The sequence below is a fragment of the Hydra vulgaris genome, chromosome 01 (assembly GCF_038396675.1).
Source record: "Hydra vulgaris chromosome 01, alternate assembly HydraT2T_AEP".
NCBI lineage: Eukaryota > Metazoa > Cnidaria > Hydrozoa > Anthoathecata > Hydridae > Hydra > Hydra vulgaris.
In genome coordinates this window covers 20,383,786-20,406,226 of record NC_088920.1, presented here as the reverse complement: position 1 = coordinate 20,406,226, position 22,441 = coordinate 20,383,786, and the positions used below count along the sequence as shown (strand labels likewise).

The 22,441-nt window shown below is 25.9% G+C and overlaps 1 protein-coding gene across 2 annotated transcripts in view; it reads right to left on the bottom strand.

Moving 5' to 3' along the window:
- Window positions 1–215: 215 nt before the first annotated feature.
- The window catches only part of LOC136075182 (uncharacterized), a 127,509-nt gene continuing 105,283 nt past the window's right edge, over window positions 216–22,441 (bottom strand). For both annotated transcript variants that reach the window (XM_065787629.1, XM_065787630.1), the window contains exon 4: window positions 216–3,240. In XM_065787629.1, the coding sequence (XP_065643701.1) occupies window positions 398–3,240 (2,843 nt within the window). In that variant the 3' untranslated portion in view covers window positions 216–397. The remainder of the gene's footprint in view (window positions 3,241–22,441) is intronic.

The window sequence follows — 22,441 nt, the reverse complement described above, 5'->3', positions numbered from 1 at the left end:
ATATATGTATGTATGTATATATATCTATATGTATATATATATATATGTATATATATATATATGTATATATATATATATATATATATATATATATATATATATATATATATCGCTATAACAAAATCTTTGCTTTCAAATAAGTTTGGATTGGTTTTACCTCTTTTACCATTTTTTAATTTTAACATATAAAAATTTTAATTACAGAGATCTCTAACTTTCAAAGAAAAACGTTCGTCAATTATATTTTATCAACAGATAAACTTTAAATATTTTAAAACTAATATAATAATCAAATAATTACACAACTCGTTTGCTTTTTTTCTAAATTATTCAAACAGATTGCGATATTGTGTTTTGTTGTCATTGTAGACGGATGATTGATGCCAAAAATTTCAGTTTATATTTTATCAACAGAATAATAAATTTCTGAAGCTTCGTTATATTTTCCCATATTGTACAAACAGAGTGCGATATTATGTTTTGTTGTCATTGTATTCAGATGGTTGATACCTAAAATTTCAGTTTGTATTTTATTAACAGAATAATAAACTTCTAAAGCTTCGTTATATTTTCCCATATTGTCCAAACAGAGTGCGATATTATTTTTTGTTGTCATTGTAGACGGATGGTTGATACCTAAAATTTCAGTTTTTATTTTATCAACAGAATAATAAACTTCTAAAGCTTCGTTATATTTTCCCATATTGTTCAAACAACTTGCGATATTATTTTTTGTTGTCATTGTATCTAGATTGTTGATACCTAAAATTTCAGTTTGTATTTTATCAACAGAATAATAAATTTCTAAAGCTTCGCTATATTTTCCCATATTGTCCAAACAACTTGCAATATTATGTTTTATTGACATTGTAGACGGATGGTTGATACCTAAAACTTCAGTTTTTATTTTATCAACAGAATAATAAATTTCTAAAGCTTCGTTATGTTTTCCCATATTGTACAAACACCTTGCGATATTATATTTTGTTGTCATTGTATCCGGATGGTTGATACCTAAAATTTCAGTTTGTATTTTATCAACAGAATAATAAATTTCTAAAGCTTCGTTATATTTTCCCATATTGTTCAAACAACTTGCGATATTATTTTTTGTTATCATTGTAGACGGATGGTTGATACCTAAGACTTCAGTTTTTATTTTATCAACAGAATAATAAATTTCTAAAGCTTCGTTATATTTTCCCATATTGTCCAAACAGAGTGCGATATTATTTTTTGTTGTCATTGTAGACGGATGGTTGATACCTAAAATTTCAGTTTTTATTTTATCAACAGAATAATAAATTTCTAAAGCTTCGTTATATTTTCCCATTTTTTTCAAACAGTTTGCGATATTATGTTTTGTTGTCATTGTAGACGGATGGTTGATACCTAAAACTTCAGTTACTATTTTATCAACAGAATAATAAATTTCTGAAGCTTCGTTATATTTTCCCATATTGTACAAACAACTTGCGATATTATTTTTTGTTGTCATTGTAGACAGATGGTTGATACCTAAAATTTCAGTTTTTATTTTATCAACAGAATAATAAATTTTTAAAGCTTCGTTATATTTTCCCATTTTTTCCAAACAGTTTGCGATATTATGTTTTGTTGTCATTGTAGACGGATGGTTGATACCTAAAATTTTAGTATGTATTTTATCAACAGAATAATAAATTTCTAAAGCTTCGTTATATTTTCCCATATCGTTCAAACAGCTTGCGATATTATGTTTTGTTGACATTGTAGACGGATGGTTGATACCTAAAATTTCAGTTTTTATTTTATCAACAGAATAATAAATTTCTAAAGCCTCGTTATATTTTCCCATACTGAACAAGCAGTTTGCGATATTATGTTTTGTTGACATTTTAGACGGATGGTTGATATCTAAAGTTTCAGTTTTTATTTTATCAACAGAGTAATAAATTTCTAAAGCTTCGTTATATTTTCCCATTTTGTACAAGCAGTTTGCGATTTGATGTTTTGTATTAAGCGTGATTGTATTATTTTCATCATAAGTTTCTGTATTAAAACCTTGAACAGTTTTTAATATTTCGATTGTTTCTTCAAATAAACCTTTACATACTAATAATTTTTCAATAGAAGTTGTTTTATGATGGAAGGTTTCCGAAAATCTTTTTCCGTTAGTACGAAACATATAGATAAAATGAAAAACAAAATGATTTCCGTAATCCATGTGATCTTTTACTTCATTCAATTCAACTTTAAAATAATTTTCGATTAAATCAATATATGTATTTGTACTTGAATTTCTCTTTTGAAAACATTTACATGTTAACTGTGTCAGTTCGTGCATTGTATATTTTTTATCATCAAAACAGTTTAGTAAAGAGTAACTCATTAGTAATCCAATAGCTTCATCTATTAAAGATTCGTCGTTTGTTTCCATTTGATTTGAGATTTGTGTTATAAACTGTTTACTGATTTTTTGACCGTCGCAATGAGATAAACAGTTTAATATTTTAAACAGAAAAGGTTTAGTTTTTTCTAATTTTATTAAAACTAAGTTAATTGCTTTTATTGCAGACTTTGACTCTTCTTCGGTTGGAAAAATATTGTCTAATATTTCTGATGGTTTCGATCTATATCGATCTACGTATTTTTCTATCGAAATTCTATGTATATTTATATATTTTATTGCCTGAGTAATTGCAAACGGATGATAACCAAGTTCTTTAATTAAGTTTCTTATGTTTTCGTCGCTGTTTTCTTTAGTATTATTTTTTATATACGCGAACGCTTCTTCAGAAGAAAAAACATCAACTAGCATTTTATTTACATTATTCGACCATGTTCTCCATTGGGAGGTAATCAACGTGAATGAATTCGGTTTTCTTGAAATGTACATTGATAAGTTTTTAACACTTTCATCGTCGACATTGTCAAAAATAAACAAAGTCTTTTCATTTTTATAATAGTTGTGAATTTTTTCAACAATCACTTTTATATTCAAATAATCTCCTTTTGAATCATGAACCTCGAGTGCTAATATTTGACAATGGTTTCTCATTGAAATTTGTAACATTACAAATGCTGCGTCAATCCAAACAATGTTTTTATAGAAGTTATACGATATTTCACAATATTTTCTGGCAATATGTGTCTTTCCGACACCAGACATTCCATATAATACTAACGTTGATTTGTTTGCATCTTGTAAAAAATAATCTTGAATTTCACGAAGTAGTTTCTTGCGTGAAAATAAATTTTCTGTAAAATATTGACTAATTAAAAATAGACGTATGGTAAATGTATTATGAAAAGTTATTATTTCAATTAAAATAAATTTAATATCATTTATTAAGTAAAAAGGTTCAACTACTTACTAAAATTTTCTCTTTTTTAAATGCAGCGCGTTATTCTTAAATTTAAAAAAGTTTTTATATATATAAAATTAAACTAGTTTTGAAAAGATTTTTGAATAAAGTTTTATGTTATACTATAATAATTACAATGTTATACTATAACAATTTTATAAATTTTAAAAAGGTATCGAAAACAACACTTAATGTAATGTACTTTGGTAACTGAACAACTTGAAAAACGTCAAGTAATTATTGTTACTCGAGAGAATACAAGTAAAAATCATATTTAATTTTTCAAACTGAGTTTTTGAGTTTAAATTTCGGCTAATGAAAAATAACCTTTTTTTTTATAGCGTGTGTTCTACTAACCTGTAATTTAAATGTTTCGATTTCATAAAATGTTTTATTTATATATTTTTTTTCCTTTGCAAATTCTAAAAACTTTATAAATTTTTTAATTAATAGACATAATAGTTTACTCTGGTTATTAGTTAAACTTTAAATGTTTTGGCAAACGTTCCACTCCTGTCTGAAAATCAAGATAACCTTTTCGAGCTAACCCGGATAAAGGCATAAGGAATTTGAAATGGTATATATGGCTTGAAAGCATATGATATCAGGATTATAAAAATGTAAAAATTGATATCAAAACATTGAATCCAAAACAGTTATTCAACATTTAATTTATTATTACAAAGAAACTAACAGCAGTAAAAAATTTGGCATTTCTACTGTACAAATAAATAAGTAATTCTTTAATTCACAATCAAGAACAAATTATTCATGATTTTTCATTCAAGTGAAACTGTTTTAAAAGTCTTAAGGCAGTTTTACAAATGTTTGCTGTTAAAATCAACAATACATTTTTAAAGCTGAGTATCATCTTCTTCTGGATGTGAAATGGAACGTTTATACCTTTGCCAACTATTCTGAAATTGGTAATGCAAAGCTTTTGTTATTTACTCACTATAAATTCCTAATGAAGTGTTCTTTCTCATAATGATATCCTTGATATGAAAAAAATATAACATGAACTTTTGGAGTCATACTTCCTGCAAAAAAACAAAGAAAAAGTGCTAGAAACGAAATTTTTTTTATCAAAATATTCCCAAAGCATGCCTTTACAACAGCATTGAACTTTTGTAAGGCTTCAATAACGGGGAAAATGTGAAATGCTGCTTTCTCTTTAAATTCAAAACAAGGACAGTGTCAACTGCTTTAAGAATGGGTTCATATATGACATATACAATTTTTTTTTTGCACTCTTTACATCATTGCCAGCAGAAGCAAATGCTTGAAAAGAAGCTTTGAGAGAACTAAATGCTCGCAATTCTCTACATTTAATTTATAACTTTATTTCAGAAAATTTCAAAACTCTGACCATATCATCAAACTTGTTCGATGTTTGATGATATGGTCAGAAAAAATCTTTTTATCCAAAAAAACATAGTCAATGAGAATACTAAATTGATTAACATCTGAAGGCGCTTATATATAACTTTTAGTTTTTCTAGTAAGTTAGAAAGTTCGAAAAGTTCTGGAAACTTCGAGAAGTTCTAGGAACTTTGGAAAAGTTCTAAACTTCGAAAAGTTCTAGAAACTTCGAAAAGTTTTAGAAACTTCGAAAAATCCTTGAAACTTTGAAAAATTCTAGAAACTTTGGAAAGGTTCTAGAAACTTCGAAAATTTTAAAAATATTTTGGGAAAGTTCTGGAAACTTCGAAAAGTTCTAGAAAATTCAAACGCGTTTACATTTTAAATATATATATATATATATATATATATATATATATATATATATATATATATATATATATATATATATATATATATATATATATATATATATATATATATAGGATAAGTCACCCAGTATTCGCCAATATTTTCGATAAGAGAGTTATAGCTACCGAAAGTCGAAAACGACGGCCACTGGCGTGTTTTCTATGTTTATCCTCCACGTTTTTGAACTTTTGCTAGTGTTCGCCTAAATGTTTTTTTTTAATATATGTTATTTTGATCGTTTTTTGATATTAGTGCTTTTAAAGTTTATCAAAAGTATAAAATTGTATGCTTTACAACTAAAAGTTTAGTTTTGATCTATACTCATGTAATTTGACCTGCTCAATTTTCGTTGTATTTACTCAATAATATCCTATCATTTGAAAAATAAAGATAAACGTAATTGACATATTTTGTATCAATAATGCACTTGAGTTAATAGCTTTAAATATTTTTACGTTACGTTATAAAAGAACATATAGGTAGTTAGGCTTAAGCTAATTTTAAGATGTTCTTACCATAATTAGAAGGGTATTGCACAAATTACTATTTCTTTTTAGGTTTATATATTAGGTTTAGGTGATGAAAATACCTTCTTTTTCGCTATCTCTAGTTTGCTTTCTATGCTGTTGCAGCCAAGCGTTGCCATATTATTATTGGTTTAATTTGCAGAGAGTTCGCTATATCTTCTTTAGCTTATCCATCTCTATTAGTCATTATAGATGTACTACAACTTTGTTTAGTCATCTTTAATTTGATAAGTTGAATAAAATATTTGAAGTTTATATAGCATTAGCAAACTTAAATTTAATTAGAGACTGCAGCCGAATGAATGAATAACCAGCATCAACTTGAAGCTGATCAGCTCAATCGGCTTGTAACAGTGAAACGTGAAAAAACTTATAAATATTCATAAATTCCAAGTAAAATATTATTTTGCAATCGTCAATAATTGCGCAAATAGAACTTTACAAAACCTTATTAACAACTGTTCAAAGAGATTAGTTGTGTAGCATAAATTTCAATGGCGAAATTAAAATATTTTTTTAAACATATCTCTTATTAATCAAAAAATAAATAAAAAAATTTCTATAAAAATAGATTTGATTAAAAAAAAATATCATAATGACATTTTTTTAAATCTATTTAGCGTAATAAAGCATATAATATTTTAATATTATAATATTTTAATAGTAATTAGGAAAAAAGTTAAAGCATATAATATTAAAATATTATATGCTTTAACTTTTTTCCTAATTACTATTAAAACAAAGAACAGGGTTAATTGATTATATAATCATTGTATGTGTAATGATTTATAAAAAACTAAAGTAGCAATTATCAAGTACTTATCGATTACTAGCAAGTTACTACTAGCAAAGACTGGTAAAGATTTAACTGCTTATTACATGGCTATTTTTAAATAAAATTAAGCCATACACCTTTAAGTGTACTTACATATATTTCAGAATTTATACTTTATAACAAGGACAAAAAAAGTCCATTTTAAATAAAGACCTTTTAATAACAATTACTAGAAAGAGATCGTCCATAAAGTACGTACGCTCGGAGGGGAAGAGGAGGTCTGCAAATGGCGTTTATGAGATGGGAGGGCAGTAGGTCAATTGTAAAAGAAAGTAGATACTAAATTAAAAAAATATCATAAAATTTTAGATAAATAGATTAAAAGTGTAGGTACTTTTAGGGAGGTGGAGGGTACTCAAAATAGCGTATTGCAAAATGCGGGGAGGGGGGGGGGGTGGACGAAAAAAAAGCGTACGTTATGGACGATCCCAAAAGGGTTTTTTTTTTTAAATTACAGAAAGTCGTAAAAGTCTTAACTACTGTAACCTTTCATACCTTTGCTGACACTATGATAAAAAGAATTCTTTAGAACTGATTACTTCTGCTTTATTTTAGAAAAATTTTAAAAGGGAAGGGGGGGGGGATGAAATGTAATTATTATTTTAGCTCACTTATTTTTATAGTTTTTTAGGAGAAACTTATTTTCGTGCCTGCGTGAAACCAATTCCAATTTTTTGTTTAATAAAAATTTTTGGTTCGCATGTGCAATTATTTCAAATTTTTTCTTATAGACAGGTGCTAATTTTAAGGATGGACCAATTTAATATAAAATCATCAATATTATATTCTTTTATTTCCCATATGTATTTTGACAGCAGTTTTATGTATTTTGTATTTTGGCAGCAGTTATTTCCCATATTTGAATGTATTTTGACATTTGTCTGCATTTGACATTTTGCATGTTTAACATTTTGCACAGTTTGACATTTTGCATTAATCGCATTATTTGCATGTATTTTGACAGCAGTTATTTCCCATATGGGATCGTCCATAAAGTACGTACGCTCGAAGGGGAAGAGGGGGTCTGTAGATGGCGTATATGAGATGGGAAGGCAGTGGGTTGATTATTTATGAAAGGAGACTCTAAATTTAAAAAAATATCATAAATGTTACACAAATAGGTTAACAGCGTAGGTACTTTTAGGGAGGTGGAGGGTACTCAAAAAGTCGTATTGCAAAATGTGGCGGGGGAAGGGGGGAAGGTGTCAACTAAAAAAAAGCGTACGTACTTTATGGACAACCCCTATGTATTTTGACAGTCTTTTAAATATTTTTTATTTTTAAAGGATTGCTGATGATTGCAAAGATATTTTTTTCATTCAACCTCTGTTAAGCCAATATATTGTTTACGAGGTACATTCTTAGAGCAAACAACACATTTATATACCACGTTTTTTGATAAGCATATTTCATTCATAGGACATTTGTTTTTTTGTTTACAATTAAATTTTTCTGTTATTTTTCCGTACAAGGTTTCTTTTTTGTCTAATAAAGCATTTTTATGACCTTTTATAGTTCTTTCCATATTTTTTGTCCAACTGTAGCTAACCTTAATTGCATTTCGATCAAAAATTTAGTTTTAATTATTTGAAGACGGAAATTGCTTATCGACCAATTTTAATCAAATAAATTAACAATCTAATGAAATAAAAAGAAATTTAATTTTTGGTATAAATAAAAGTTTTATTAATTTGATTATTTATTTATTATGAGTCTTTATTAAGCGTTAAATGAAAACTTTTTGATAAGTGATATATATATAAATATAAATATATATATATATATATATATATATATATATATATATATATATATACGCATAAATACACATACGAAAGTGTTTATAGATGCGTATATTGTATGTTAACAATGAAATATAAGGAATAAAAAAAATGAAAGAAGATCATAAGACTATGTAATCAGAATCTTATAAAGTATAAAAAGGCAAAATAAAAGACTACTATAATATATATATTTAAAAAAAAGTAAAAATAAAGTACTAAAATCCAAGTTGAAACAATTTTTACAGTGTTAAAAGTATCTAAGTATATTAAGGTTGATTAGTAATTGCTTTATAGGAATTGTTATAAATATTTTTGCAATTGTTGTGTGCATTATTATAGTAATAGTAATATTTTTAATTAAGTCTATTTAGGTAACATGACAAATAATTAAAAAAACAATCAAACAAAATCAACAAATTATACAAAAATTTGTGGCTTGTGTAATATAAACTTTAAGTAAAAAATACCATTTGTTATTTCATAGCAAGTAAGTTGATTTCAAAATTGAGAAAAAGAGAAAAAAGATACAATTTGTCCTAGATTTAAACTTTCATTTAATTAAAGTTTAAATCTAGGACAAATTGTATCTAAAAAGTCAATATTTGTAGCTGCTAAAGCACAAATAATTTAGTAAACGTGCAGCTCATCTTCATTAAAAGATGTACTGTTTGCAGCTGTTGAAAAAAAATGTTTGTCAATTCTATTCATAAATGCAGAGCCTTTTTGTATGCTGACGGCAAGTTATTCCAATCATTGACAATCTGATTTGTAAAAAAATTGTGACGTGCATTATTATATGTGAATTCACGCATTAGGAAGTTGGAAGATGATATGCGAATTGGCGGACTATGCCGATTGATAATCTAAAAACCGTTATCAAGCTAAAACTGTTGGATCAAGTCGCCAAGTCTCCTGCGAGTTTCCAAGGTAGTAAAATTGAGCCGCTGACACCTTTATAGCATAAACACTCTACAGCATAAAATAATCTGATTAAATCATGAGGTACTTTTGTTGTTTTGTGCTGAATTTTTTCAATTTCTTTGATGTCATCTTTTAAGTAAGGACACCATACCGGAACAGTGAATTCTAGATGCGGCCTAATATACGTAGTGTATAATTTACTTCAAAGCTTCATATCTCTTGATCTAAATGTTTTTTTTTATAGGCCAAGTATCATATTTGCTTTATGTGTAGTAACTTGTATGTCTTGATTCCATTTTAGATCATTAGATATAAAGATACCTAGGTCTCTCTCAATATCCGTTGCCTGAAGAGTAAGTGATGTATTTCCATCATTCATTAGATATTCATGATTACTATTTCCATAAACAAGGTGCATGACTTTAAATTTTGGAACATTTAATTCCATTAGCCATTCCTTTGATCATTCTGTGACAAGGTTTAAATCGTGTTGAAGGATCAGGTGAGCAGCATCGTGAAACTCAGGTCTTATTTCTTGTAACAGTTTAGTGTCGTCAGCATAGATTTTATGAACTGATTTTATCTTATCCGTTAAGTCGTTTATATAAATGTTAAAGTATGAGGGTAAGTCATTTGAGTTGCGCATTTTTTAAGTACCTTTGGACTAATGTTATTAGCACCAATAGATTTATTCCGGTTCAACCTGTTAAGTAAGCTAGCGTCGTTTGAAAATAAATAATTATATCGCCTAAATCCTCTTGATAATGCCTTCTCTCAAAAATCGGTGACTAACTACTTTTACTATCATCAACAAAAACTGATTTGAAGTGTTCGTTAAGTCTATTTGCGATATGTATTCCCTCTGTTAACGTTTCACCTTTTGTATCAGATATAGCACTAATACATACATGAACATTCTTTTGCGCCTTAGCATAAGTGTACGCCCTTTTAGGATTATCTTTATCTGATGCTAGTTGTGCTTCAAAAACTCGAACACGACGTTTAAATCCTTTCTGCACTTGGCTTCTTAGTTTCCTTTATTCATGAATCAGTGTCGCTAATCGCCAGTTAGTTGCAGATAAGTAATTGCACAGCAAAATCGTGTTTCTTATTAAGATATATTTTTCTTATTATTTACTTAAAATAAGAAAAATTATTCTTTAAACAAGAATTAATACGTTTATAAAATCTTTTAGAGAATTTTCTCTTTTATACATATATATATATATATATATATATATATATATATATATATATATATATATATATATATATATATATATATATATATATATATATATATATATATATATATATATATATATATATATATATATATATATATATATATATATATATATATATATATATATATATATATATATATACATATATATAAAATTTTCTTACATTATATATAGCGTCATAGAGCTAACCTAAGTCTGCAATTATATTTGTATACACTTATAAGTGTATATATTTATAACTATACACTTATAAGTGTTATACATGTATATACATGCATGTAACTCTTATACTCTAGATTCCCGAATACAAGGGAGGGTCGGAATAAACGGTTGGGTGAGAATTTTTTCACTAGATCCAACAAACGGGAGGAAAGAGGGGTAATAAAAGGGGAGTGGGGTAGGAATTTTTCTCAAATCTAATAAATTGGTGGGGGGGGGGGGGGAGACTCCTCCTCCATTGCTTGGAGAAGCAGTTACAGCATCTCCATCTGTCTCGACTTGGTTTAGACATCTTTTCCCAAATTTAAGGGCTTTTGTTAATTAACATTAAGCATGATAACCTCACCTTAAGGTGAGGTTATCTTGCCTAATGTCTTTAAGGTCCGTATAAAACTCTTTCACTCTTTCTTAGTTTTGAGATATAATTTTTTTTGTTGATAACAAGTCAAAATTATTATAAAATCTTAATAAGCTTAGGGTGGGTGGAAAAAATACCCAAAAATTTATAACTGGTGGGGGGTGTTTATTAAGGATTCGAAAGCAAGTGTTGAAGAAACTGTTTTTGTTGCCGAATATATTAAGCAAAACGCGATAAAAAAGGCTAACATTTTTTATTACGTTTTCATAAAAAGAATAATGTAAATAAATTGATCTTTTCCCTAACCCTAAGCTTTCCATGTGTTCCATTCAACTATACTGATGTGACTGAGGAGATTATTTATTAGTATGGTTTGAAATGAACAAAGACTACAGGAAAAAACAGAACTCATTTTTATTTTTATTTTTTTTGTCAACAAAAAATTGGTTAGTCCAAATTTCCATACCACTAGGTTAGTAATGTTTATTATTTAGTAATGTTTATTAATTTATATTTTTCAAGGTTTAATAGAATGATTGTTTCAATGCGTTCAGTGATCTAGCCGTAGTTATTGTTTGCCGTAGTTATTGTATGCTGTTGTTATGTTTTGTCAGTTTATTACTGTTTGTAACTGTAACTTTTGCGCGCTTTTGCGCACTGATTTGGCTTGTGGTACTTTTACTCTATTGAAAGAAATAAAAGTATTAGTTGAAATAATTCACAAAATATTTCCTGGTAAAATGAAAATCTTCCCTAAAATAGAATTAGTGTCTTTTCAAACGGTTGTGGTTTATCTTTATCTGTTTAAACCCACGCCTCTGAAAATCAATAAATAATTAAAAAATAAATTGCTACAAATATAAATCGGATTACTGGTATTACTATATATGTGACCTTAAAAATGATTTATTTACTTTTATAAATTCTTTTAAGCGAAATTTATGTAAGAAGATGTAAGAAGTGTGTAAGAAGTGTAACAAGGTACGTCTGTGAAAGAAGGAACCTTTCTATCACAGTTAACACAGAAGTGTTATTGTGAATAATGAATATTCAAATGAATAATGAATATCCAAATTCAAATGAATAATGAATATCCAAAATGAATATTCAAGATTTGTTTCTCCTGATTTCAGAAATCGATAGTAATATAGTAATTGTAATACATTTAAGGGTTAGTTGCATAACTTTTAGAGCTCATTTAATTTACAAATATAACATTATGTTTTGTGTATATAAATGTTTTTAATTTCGCAGTGGCTACGGGTACGTCTAGACGTATCTTTAATAAAAAAAGTCAAGAGATACGTCCAAACTTTCGGACGCAGAGGGACATTTTATTTAATTTTAATCTTTATAAATTCCTGAAAAATCAAAGATTGCCGTTAACAATGGCTTTAAATGTTGGTGATAGGTTTAACTCTTTAAAAGAATTAGAAGTAAGCATTAAGAACTATGAAATAGAATTTAGCGTTTTTTTATATAAGCGAGAAAGTAGATCCATTGCATCAGCAAGTAAAAAAGGCATTAAGCGAACCTTAAACGACGATTTGTTGTTTTATACCATCATGGTAAAATCTAATATCAAAAATCATATTTGATTAAAAATTTTGTAATGCAAACCGGGTTTTTAACAATAATTTTTCAGTAAACATGTCTAGTTTAAGATTAATTGCAGGAAAGGTATAGATCTATTCATTTTAAATCTTTACAATAATAGTTTATATATAAATACCTGAAAGAAGCAAAAAATATTTCACTGTTTTTTAATGCGCCTATCTATTTTATGATTGTTTTATTTTTGTAATTTTATTTTTTCATTTTTATATACCGTTTTGGTTATAATCTCCATATAGAAATTATAACTAAAATAATTTCTCACAAAAATAGTAATGCCTCACATAAGTATTATTATTAATACTCAAATGTTAAAACCAATTGCTCCATTTATTTAATTAAACATGAAAGAGAGTTTTCACCATCTTCAAGAAATTAAAAAATTTCATGAAGATGGTGAAAACTCTTGCCAGATGCCTGGTCAAAAGGATTTTTTAAGAACTGCTATCAAATAGCGCAATAATTCTAGGAGGTTTTGTAGAAAACTATAGTTTTGTTGTGCAGAATGAAGTACAAGGTATCCATAGGAATAATCTTCAGTGCACACTTCATCCAGTAGTTGTTGTGTATTATAAAGAAAATCAAGTGTTGCATTCCACTTCATATTGCATTATATCAGATAATAACAATCATGATGTACCAATGGTTTATGAGGTACAAAAATCAATTATCAATAATCTGAAGCAAAAGATACCCAGCATTGTAAATGTGATCTACTTTTCTGATGGCTGTTCATCTCAATATAAAAACTGCAAAAGTATTTTTAATCTATGTCAGCATAAATCAGACTTTGGAATAGATGCAAAATGGGTTTTCTTTGCAATCAGCCATGGTAAGCAACCTTGTGATAGTATAAGAGGAACAGTTAAACGGCTTGTAGCTAATGCTAGTTTGCAGAGAATTTCTACAAATCCAATATTGAACTCACATGGTATGTTTACATATTGCACTAACAACATCAAAGGTTTAAACTTTATTTTTATTTCAAGTGAAAGTTTGGTAGAAACAAGATTATTACAATCTGAACGATTTAAAAATGTAAAAACATCACCAGGAACTAGAGACTTTTGTGAATTTATTCCTGTATGTCAAAATGAAGTTAAGATGAGATACTGCAGTGATGACACTATGCCTAGTTTGACTTACAAGTTTAAAAATTGTGAGATGCAAGGTGATGTGCAAAGTTGATGTGGAATTTAAATTTATGTACCAACATGGCCCTTGTATCTTGAAAGACATTTACTTACTTCTTTTTATGAATTATTACTTAAAATCGACAGTTTGTGTATGTCTATGATATGTATATGACAATATTTTTCATTTGTTAAAAAAAAATTACCTAATTTTGTTTTGTTTTACAGTTCAAAGAAAAACAAAAAAATATTTATAGTTCACTAATTTGTATAAAGATTTGTCAATTCGTAAAAACACGGAATTCAATGAGTTTAATAAATAATAATTAATAAATGCAAGTACATAAATAAACTCAATTTTAAATGATATTTAAAATTGAGTTTATTTATGTACTTGCATGTCATGGATATTGCAGTTTTACACCTAAGTGAAAATACCTCTTATTTTTTTGACTAGCTCTGAATGAAAATACCTGTTTTTAATATTTAAATGTTTTTAATTGAGTTGATTAAATATGCATATTGTAGTTTTACACATAAGTGAGAACTCTTACTTTCTGGTTGTGCCTAAACATAAATACCAATCAATCTTCTGTCTCAATCTTAATATACTTTCAATTAAAAATAAAAATTGAATTGTTTAGATCAGTAAGTCAAAAAAACAACTCAGTTTTTTTTTTTTTAGATATTTATATATACTTTAAAAATATGAAGTTTGGAAATATATAGATCATAACTTTTTCTGTAATTCTTCTTAAAGTAAGCATGTTTACTTTTAAATTTTATCAAAAGCGCCGATTTACTCTTATTGATTTATTAATAAATATAAAAAATTATTATTTCTTAGTATAATTTTATGGTTTAGCATCTAATAATATGTGGAAAATTTCAAATTATGAAAAAATATAGTTAAGGTAGCAACGTATGTATCGACATTTACTTGTTATTAAGGATGTTGCTAAGGGATCGTGATAAGTAAAAATGTTACTAAGTTTTGAATTTCAAGCTAGCCTAACTTCTAAAATATTCCGATTTGTTTTAAACAACTTTGGGGAATTCTTTTTAGCGTAGTTAAGTATCTTTGTTGCAAAAATTAAGTCATTTAGAGATAGTGGGTTATATTTTTGAATTTTTGTTGTTGTTTTGACACGGAATTACCCGAATCTGTTTTATGGCTTCGGTAATTAGATGTATTCCGATATATTATATGGATACGGTATTTATCCATCCATCGCCGAATGTTTTTCTTAATTCTCGTTAAGTTTTTTTTTTTATTATTAACATTATTAGTCCTAATGGTCTTTTCACAGACAACCGCCCCATATAGAATAGCATTTAATAGATTAGCTCTCCATTTCCAACCTTATTGAACGGCTTTGCGGTCAGGGTCCAAATGCTTAACCTCTACGCAATGGTTGCCTACTACGCTATGGTTCATTGCTAAATTTCAGGTCAGAAAGTTTGAACCTATTCTAATTTTTTTTTTCTTAGTAACTCAACTAAATTTTTCTGTATGTCCAAAAGTTTTGAATTACCTTTATCTTTATTTTTCTACTCAGTGTTGTTAAGGCAATTATTCAAATTATTTTATTTAGAATTAATATAATCTTATCATGGTATTATGTCGAAACAAGAGCTTTAGATGTTATAGTTTTTTTTGCTTCAGGTTTTTTTAATATTTGAAGAAACTTTTCTTTTTTATATACAATTTTCAAAACATTTTTACTACCCGTAATAGTGAATCTAGAGAACAACATTTTGGAGTCTTTAGATCAATTCCGCTCATCGGCGTTAACATGAATTTAGTTAAAATCTTTTGAAAAAGTTCCTTAATTTACTATTGATCCTAGTTTTAATCAGTTCATACGTATATTAACAATATATAGTGTCAAAATTCAATATTTCTATCAATTTTCACAAAAAATACAAGAATTCCGACCAAGAAAGAGTATATAATGAAGAAAAATTGTCAATAAACGATCAGAACAGATCATATTGTTAAACTATAATGTTCATTTCACCTAAAAAACGTATTTATTTGAAATCTTATTAAAATTTGGACCAGCTATTGGGATTTTAAGAAAATTTTTTTTTTAAAAAAAAAATCTTCGGTCTGGGTTTTTTTGCTATAAACATTTACATTTTATGATACCGCAAAATTCTTTTCATAAAAGTCTTTTCATAATTTACTTTTTCCTGGCAATATGAATTTTAAAATGCGGCAACTTCTTCTTACTAAATTAAAGGAACTGCGTGAATTAGAAAATGAAAAATTGAAGAAAAAGGTAAGTTCATTCAATGAACCAAAAATGAAAACAATAACATGTGTTAAAAACTTGATATATTTGTTATATCTCAGATATAGCAAATATTTGGAAATAATATAACATAATATACCAAATAATAAAATAAAAAAGAATAGTATAGATGTAGCTATATCTCAGATTTAGCAAAACATATATTATCTGTTAAAATTAACTTCAATTATTTTAGGTTAGCACTAATGATATCCAAAGCTCCTTATTCAAACCAATTAACTTATTTACAGCTGAGGTATGTATAGTTTTTTTAAATAACCATTTAAATGGTAATTTAAAATATACCCACATCAATTTAAATATATTGTTTACTTAAAATAAGTCTAATAGTAAATGAATCAATTGGGTAATTAAACCACAGCCTTCTAAATATAAAATAATTAGTCAAGGTTGTATTTATATATTTATTTTCTCTTTTATTTGTTTATTTTTAGAACAAAGAAAATAAAAAATTAACAAAAAAGGTAAGTTTATTGAACCTAAAATGAAAACAATAATATGTGTTATAAAGTTGATATATTTTTTAGTATATAAAATGTATATAAAATTAACTTCAATACCATTTTTGCCAAATGTTAGGTTAGCAATAATGATATCCAAAGCACTTCATCTGAACTCAACAACTTATTTTACTCAGAGTTATATGTATATGTATAATTTTTTAAATAATCATAAAAGTAACTTAAAATAAACCCACATCAATTTAGGTAATTTTGTTTACTTATAGTGAATGACTTTATCGGCTATTTAAACCACAGCCTTCACAAGTCTAAGGTTGTATTTATATATTTATTTTCTGTCGTTGTTATTTTTAGAACAAAGAAACCATTCCCTCAGCTAACTTAGTTAAAGTAGATTTTGAAATTATCGAAGTTACAGAAGATAAAGCTAAAGTAATTATGGAAGTATTACTTATATTAGAAATTTAAATTCAATCACTGATGTTCTTGATTATTTAAATGATTTTTTTTTTTAGATTATTCATTTAATATTGTGTAAGAACACAATATAAGATTTAGGTTGTGTTCTTACACACATTTACGAGGATAGGTAAATTGCATGATGGCAGTATCTATGATGGCCCTATTTAATAGAACTCCATCAAGCGCTGAGCTTAAAGAAATGGCTAAATCATTAACATTACAATATGTAAGTATATTATAAATATATATATATATATATATATATATATATATATATATATATATATATATATATATATATATATATATATATATATATATATATATATTATATTTATATTTATATATATATATATATATATATATATATATATATATATATATATATATATATATATATATATATATATATATATATATATATATATATATATATATAGGTATATGTATATATGTATATAGGTATATGTATATATATGTATATTTATGTATATATATATGTATATATATATATATGTATATATATATATATATATGTATGTATATATATATACATGTATATATATATATATATGTATATATATATGTATATATATATATATGTATATATATATGAATATATATATATATATATATATATATGTATATATATATATATATATATATATATATATATATATATATATATATAAATCTTATATATATATACATATATATATATATATAAGATTCTTCCTGATGAACCTACTGATGGTGAAACACAGTGTTGAAGTAATCAAAAATTAGATAAGTGTTTTTACTAATTTATACATATATATATATATATATATATATATATATATATATATATATATATATATATATATATATATATATATATATATTATATATATATATATATATATATGCAAACAGCATTATAACATTTTGTTAACTTTGGTAACCTCTTATAATGATTTTTATCTTTATTTTTTTAAAATAAATAATATATTCAGAGCTTTATATTTCTAGTGGTTTCATTTGTTATTGTAAAAAAAAATCATTTAGGGAAAATTGTTTCAACAGTTAAAAAATCGGTTAAAAAATATTAAACCAATTAAAAGAAAAAAGGATGATCTCCCAAAACAAAGAAAAGCTAGTAAAAATGGCAAGTCATTCAATTGCAATGAAATCAATACTTTTTGAACTAACGGTTGGCTTTTTAATTATTTAGTACCATTTTTATCATAATAATAATAAAAAATTAATGATATAAAAATATATTGATAAAATTTAAATAAAAAAAGTCGGATAATACTATTTTGCCTATATTTTAAAATATTTTCAATAATTTAAGCTAACACAAAACCTTTTGAAGAAATTATGGATAGACATTTCGTAAGTCTTCAAAAAGAATTCAAAAAGAAAAATCCTTGCACAGAATCATTTTCTAAATATCTTGATCAGGAATTTCCACGTAGTAGGCAATGGACTTTGATGACGGAAAAAAAAAATGGATTCAGAGTGTATTTGACACATATCCTTGTTTTAAAGATTATTTAGAGGTGAGTTCTTATAATGCTTTTTTTAAATTTCATTGCTTTTTATTAATTACTTTTTTTGGGGCTAACTACTTTGCATGTTTTTCATTCAATTACAAATTCAATGAAATTGCTTATAGATAATACATGAAGTAGGTTGTATTTTAAACCCTGGAGTAAAAGACTATCATAGTATTGTCATAAAAAATCTTGAAGATGATTTAGACAATATAATCTATTTTGGAATATCTAAAAAGAATTTAATTCCTCCTAAAACTAGTTCAGGTTAGTTTTCTGATGTTTAAATCATAACAAAAGAATGCAAAACTAACATTAATATATGATTTCTTTAATACCATATATAAATTTGATCATTATATTGTTTTTGATTAATGAATTTTTAAACATATTAATATATAATTGAATTAACTTAAGATAAAGCTTTTTATGTTATCAAAAACATAAATAAAATTTTCCCAAGTAAGAAAAAATGTGGAATTAATGATGATATAATTAAAGAAGTCATGGTACTTTTTATAATATGTAATATTTTTATAATAAATACCTTAAACTGTTTTAGGTCGGCATCAGGTTGGCAAAAATGCCGACCCTAATTCCGAGGGTTGATATATATATATATATATATATATATATATATATATATATATATATATATATATATATATATATATATATATATATATATATATATGTTTATGTTTTTTTATTATATTGTTGTGTTTTACCTTTTTCATACATGTTTTTCATTTAAGTGTGAGCACAATCCAGCTGAAAACCTTAATAAAAAAGATATGGATGTACACTTAGTTCGTTTTGGACAAAATATTTTAAGTCGAACATCAGTCTCTAACATTAATGAAGGTTTGGTAGCTCTAATATCTTTGCATTATTTGCTTGGACTATCAAAGATACTTTGAAATTGCTTTTACAATTCTTCAATGGATTATTTTCAAAGACAGAAAAGCACCAATAGACATAATAAAATCTGTTGATATTTTATGGAATGAGTTTCAGGTTTTTAAAAGTGTTGATGACCTGCACCTATCAGGGAGTAGTTAGAATTAAAATGACTTTGAATTGAGTGATTTTGGTGTGATATGGAATATCTGAAATATATTGTATAATATGTATGGAACATCTCAAATATATTGTCAACAAAATATATAGTATAGAAAAAGTTCTTCAAAAGTTCGCTTCTTTGGAGACCCATGTTGGGTCTCCAAAGAAGCGAAATTTTATAGAAATTTTAAAAATAGTTATCATTTTATAAAAAAAAACATTAAGAAAAAAAATTAAAAATTAAAAAAATTTTTTTTTTTTGTAAAAATGCATACTTTTATTTTTGGTTAAAAATACGATTATTTAGACAGTGAAATTTAAAATAAAATTTTTTAGAAATATAAAAAATATAGAAAATAAAATGAAAATAAAATTAAAATCTTGTTTTAAATTATTATCTTAAAACAAGATTCTATATTCTTGTCTGTATTAATTTCTTAAAACAAGAAAAGAAAAGGCTTAAATTAAGAAGAATAATTCTAAATTCAAGAAATTAATTGTCCAAATAATTTCTTGAATTAAGAATTATTCTTCCTATTATAAGTTTTTTTATTTCATCTGTTTGTTTTAAGAAATAAATATCCTACACTACGGACAAGAAATTATAGTCTTGTTTTAAGATATTCTTCTCTTGATTTAAGAATTTTTCTTCTTGTATTATGAAGTTTGTATTTCTTGTTTTAAGAAAAAAAGTTCCTACACTATGGACAAGAAATAATATTCTTGTTTTAAGTTTTTTTTTCTCAATTTAAGACTAACGATATTTTTTGCTTGAGAAAATAGTCTCATTTTTAGAAAGGACGACAAAATCCCAACTCAATATGCGATGACCTTGCGACTAACTACCTAACGGCAGAGAGCTAGATAAGTTGATTACTGTAATTGAAGAGTCTGTAATAATTAAATCCTAAATGTTTTTTGCTTTACCATTAGATGCTTCAAATGTTGAGAAATCAACTAATTGTTCTAGGTTTTGATTAGCCAAAGTATCAAGAAAAACACTTGCTGCACTATTTTGACCGCTTAATAATTCGATCCTGTCATCATTGTGCCATTAGATATCCGGAAAGTTAGAATCGCCTGCTGGTAACATACAACTATACGATTTTCTATCAACAGCTTGCTTAGCCAACATAATTGCATTAATTATATCATCTATATGCGATAAAAGTGGTCGATAGACGATTTCGTTATCGATTTTAATTTCATACTATATTTGCTCGGAGTTGCTGTTGTTTAATATGTCTCTTAGATGACAATCAGATACCTCATTCACGACTAGACCACGCTTGATGTAGATAGAACCACTTCCACCGTGACCAATTTGATTTTTCTTTACTAGTGAGAAGTTGTTCAATTGAAAATAAATATTTTAGTAAACCATGTCTCAGAAATAAAGATTTTTTTAATTTTGTTATTTAGGTGCCCCAAGAAGTTCAAACGGTCTTGTCACAGAGCACCGCGGAAGGGCATATAACTAGGAAGTTCACGCCTCCTTCCTTACCATGAACCCAAAATATGTCCAGAGTTCGTTTCGAACCTGAATCTCCTGCTTATAAAGCAAGCGCTATAACCACTGCCCACGGCCGCATAAAAAATTAAATCATACATGTTCAAGTCACAGAGTGCATATAATTCATTCATTTTTATTCGCATTAATAGAAGTTGCGTTAATATAAAAACATTTTTAAAATGTATTTTTAGGGTTACATTTAGCTGATTTTATTTTTGTATTGCATCGTAATGAATTTAACTAAGTATTAGCAGGTAAACATTTTGATTTATTGTGTTTTTGCAATTCTGGCTGCTTATGCATCTCTCCATTTGATGAACAGATGCTCTTTACGTCCATTTTAATAACTGTTATATTATAACCATGTTATAAACCATTTTAATAACTGTTTATATTATAACTATTTTTACTATTGTTTTTTTTATTATTAAAATTTTTATTAAGGTTACCGTATTATAATTGTTATTTGCAATAATTTTTTTATTTGATGTATTTTCAATATAATTATTATTTTTATTATTATTTTTGATATATTAAATACTGATATCATTAAATACTATTATAATGACTTTTTTTATTAATGTTATTAAAATTTTTTTTATTATGCTTATTAATATATAATTATTAATACTATCATTATTTATTAGTGCTTTATTTTATTTTAATTTGCTCTTCAATGTTTTTATTTTAATTTTCTTTGTTTTTCTTTTTTATTATTATTATAATTTTTTTTATTTATATTTTAATTCTCAATATGTTTTATTAAATATTTTTTTTTTTTAGGAGTTCATTTCATTGACTAGATTGTAACTATTTAATTAACACCTAATCTCGATTATATAAGTTTATAATTCATTCTTGTAAATATCCGTGTTTTTTGGTGAAAAAATTGATAAAAAAAAAAAAAATCTTAAGTAAATGAATACATTGTATAAGGTTTAGTTGGAAAAGTTATAAATGGTAGATCAAATCCGCAAAAAAATTTTCTCGATTTACGTTAATGACTTGAATAAAGCCTCAAATCTATTAGTATTATGTTTGCGGACAACGTTGACCTATTTCTTTCCAATAAAGTTATTTAAACTTTTTTTCACAAGGAATGACGAGCTTAAAAACATTTCTTCCTGGTTCAAATGCAACAAGTTAACTATAAATAATAATATTAAAAAATACGCTACTTTTATGCACTTAAAAAAAAGTCTACCAATAAATCTACCAATAAATCTGCCTCCAACCTTTATTGACCAAATTGAGATTAAAAGAGTTAACTTAAATGGAGATTAAAGGAGTGAAGTGTGTAACTGCCTTGCAACGTTTTTAAGAGTTTTC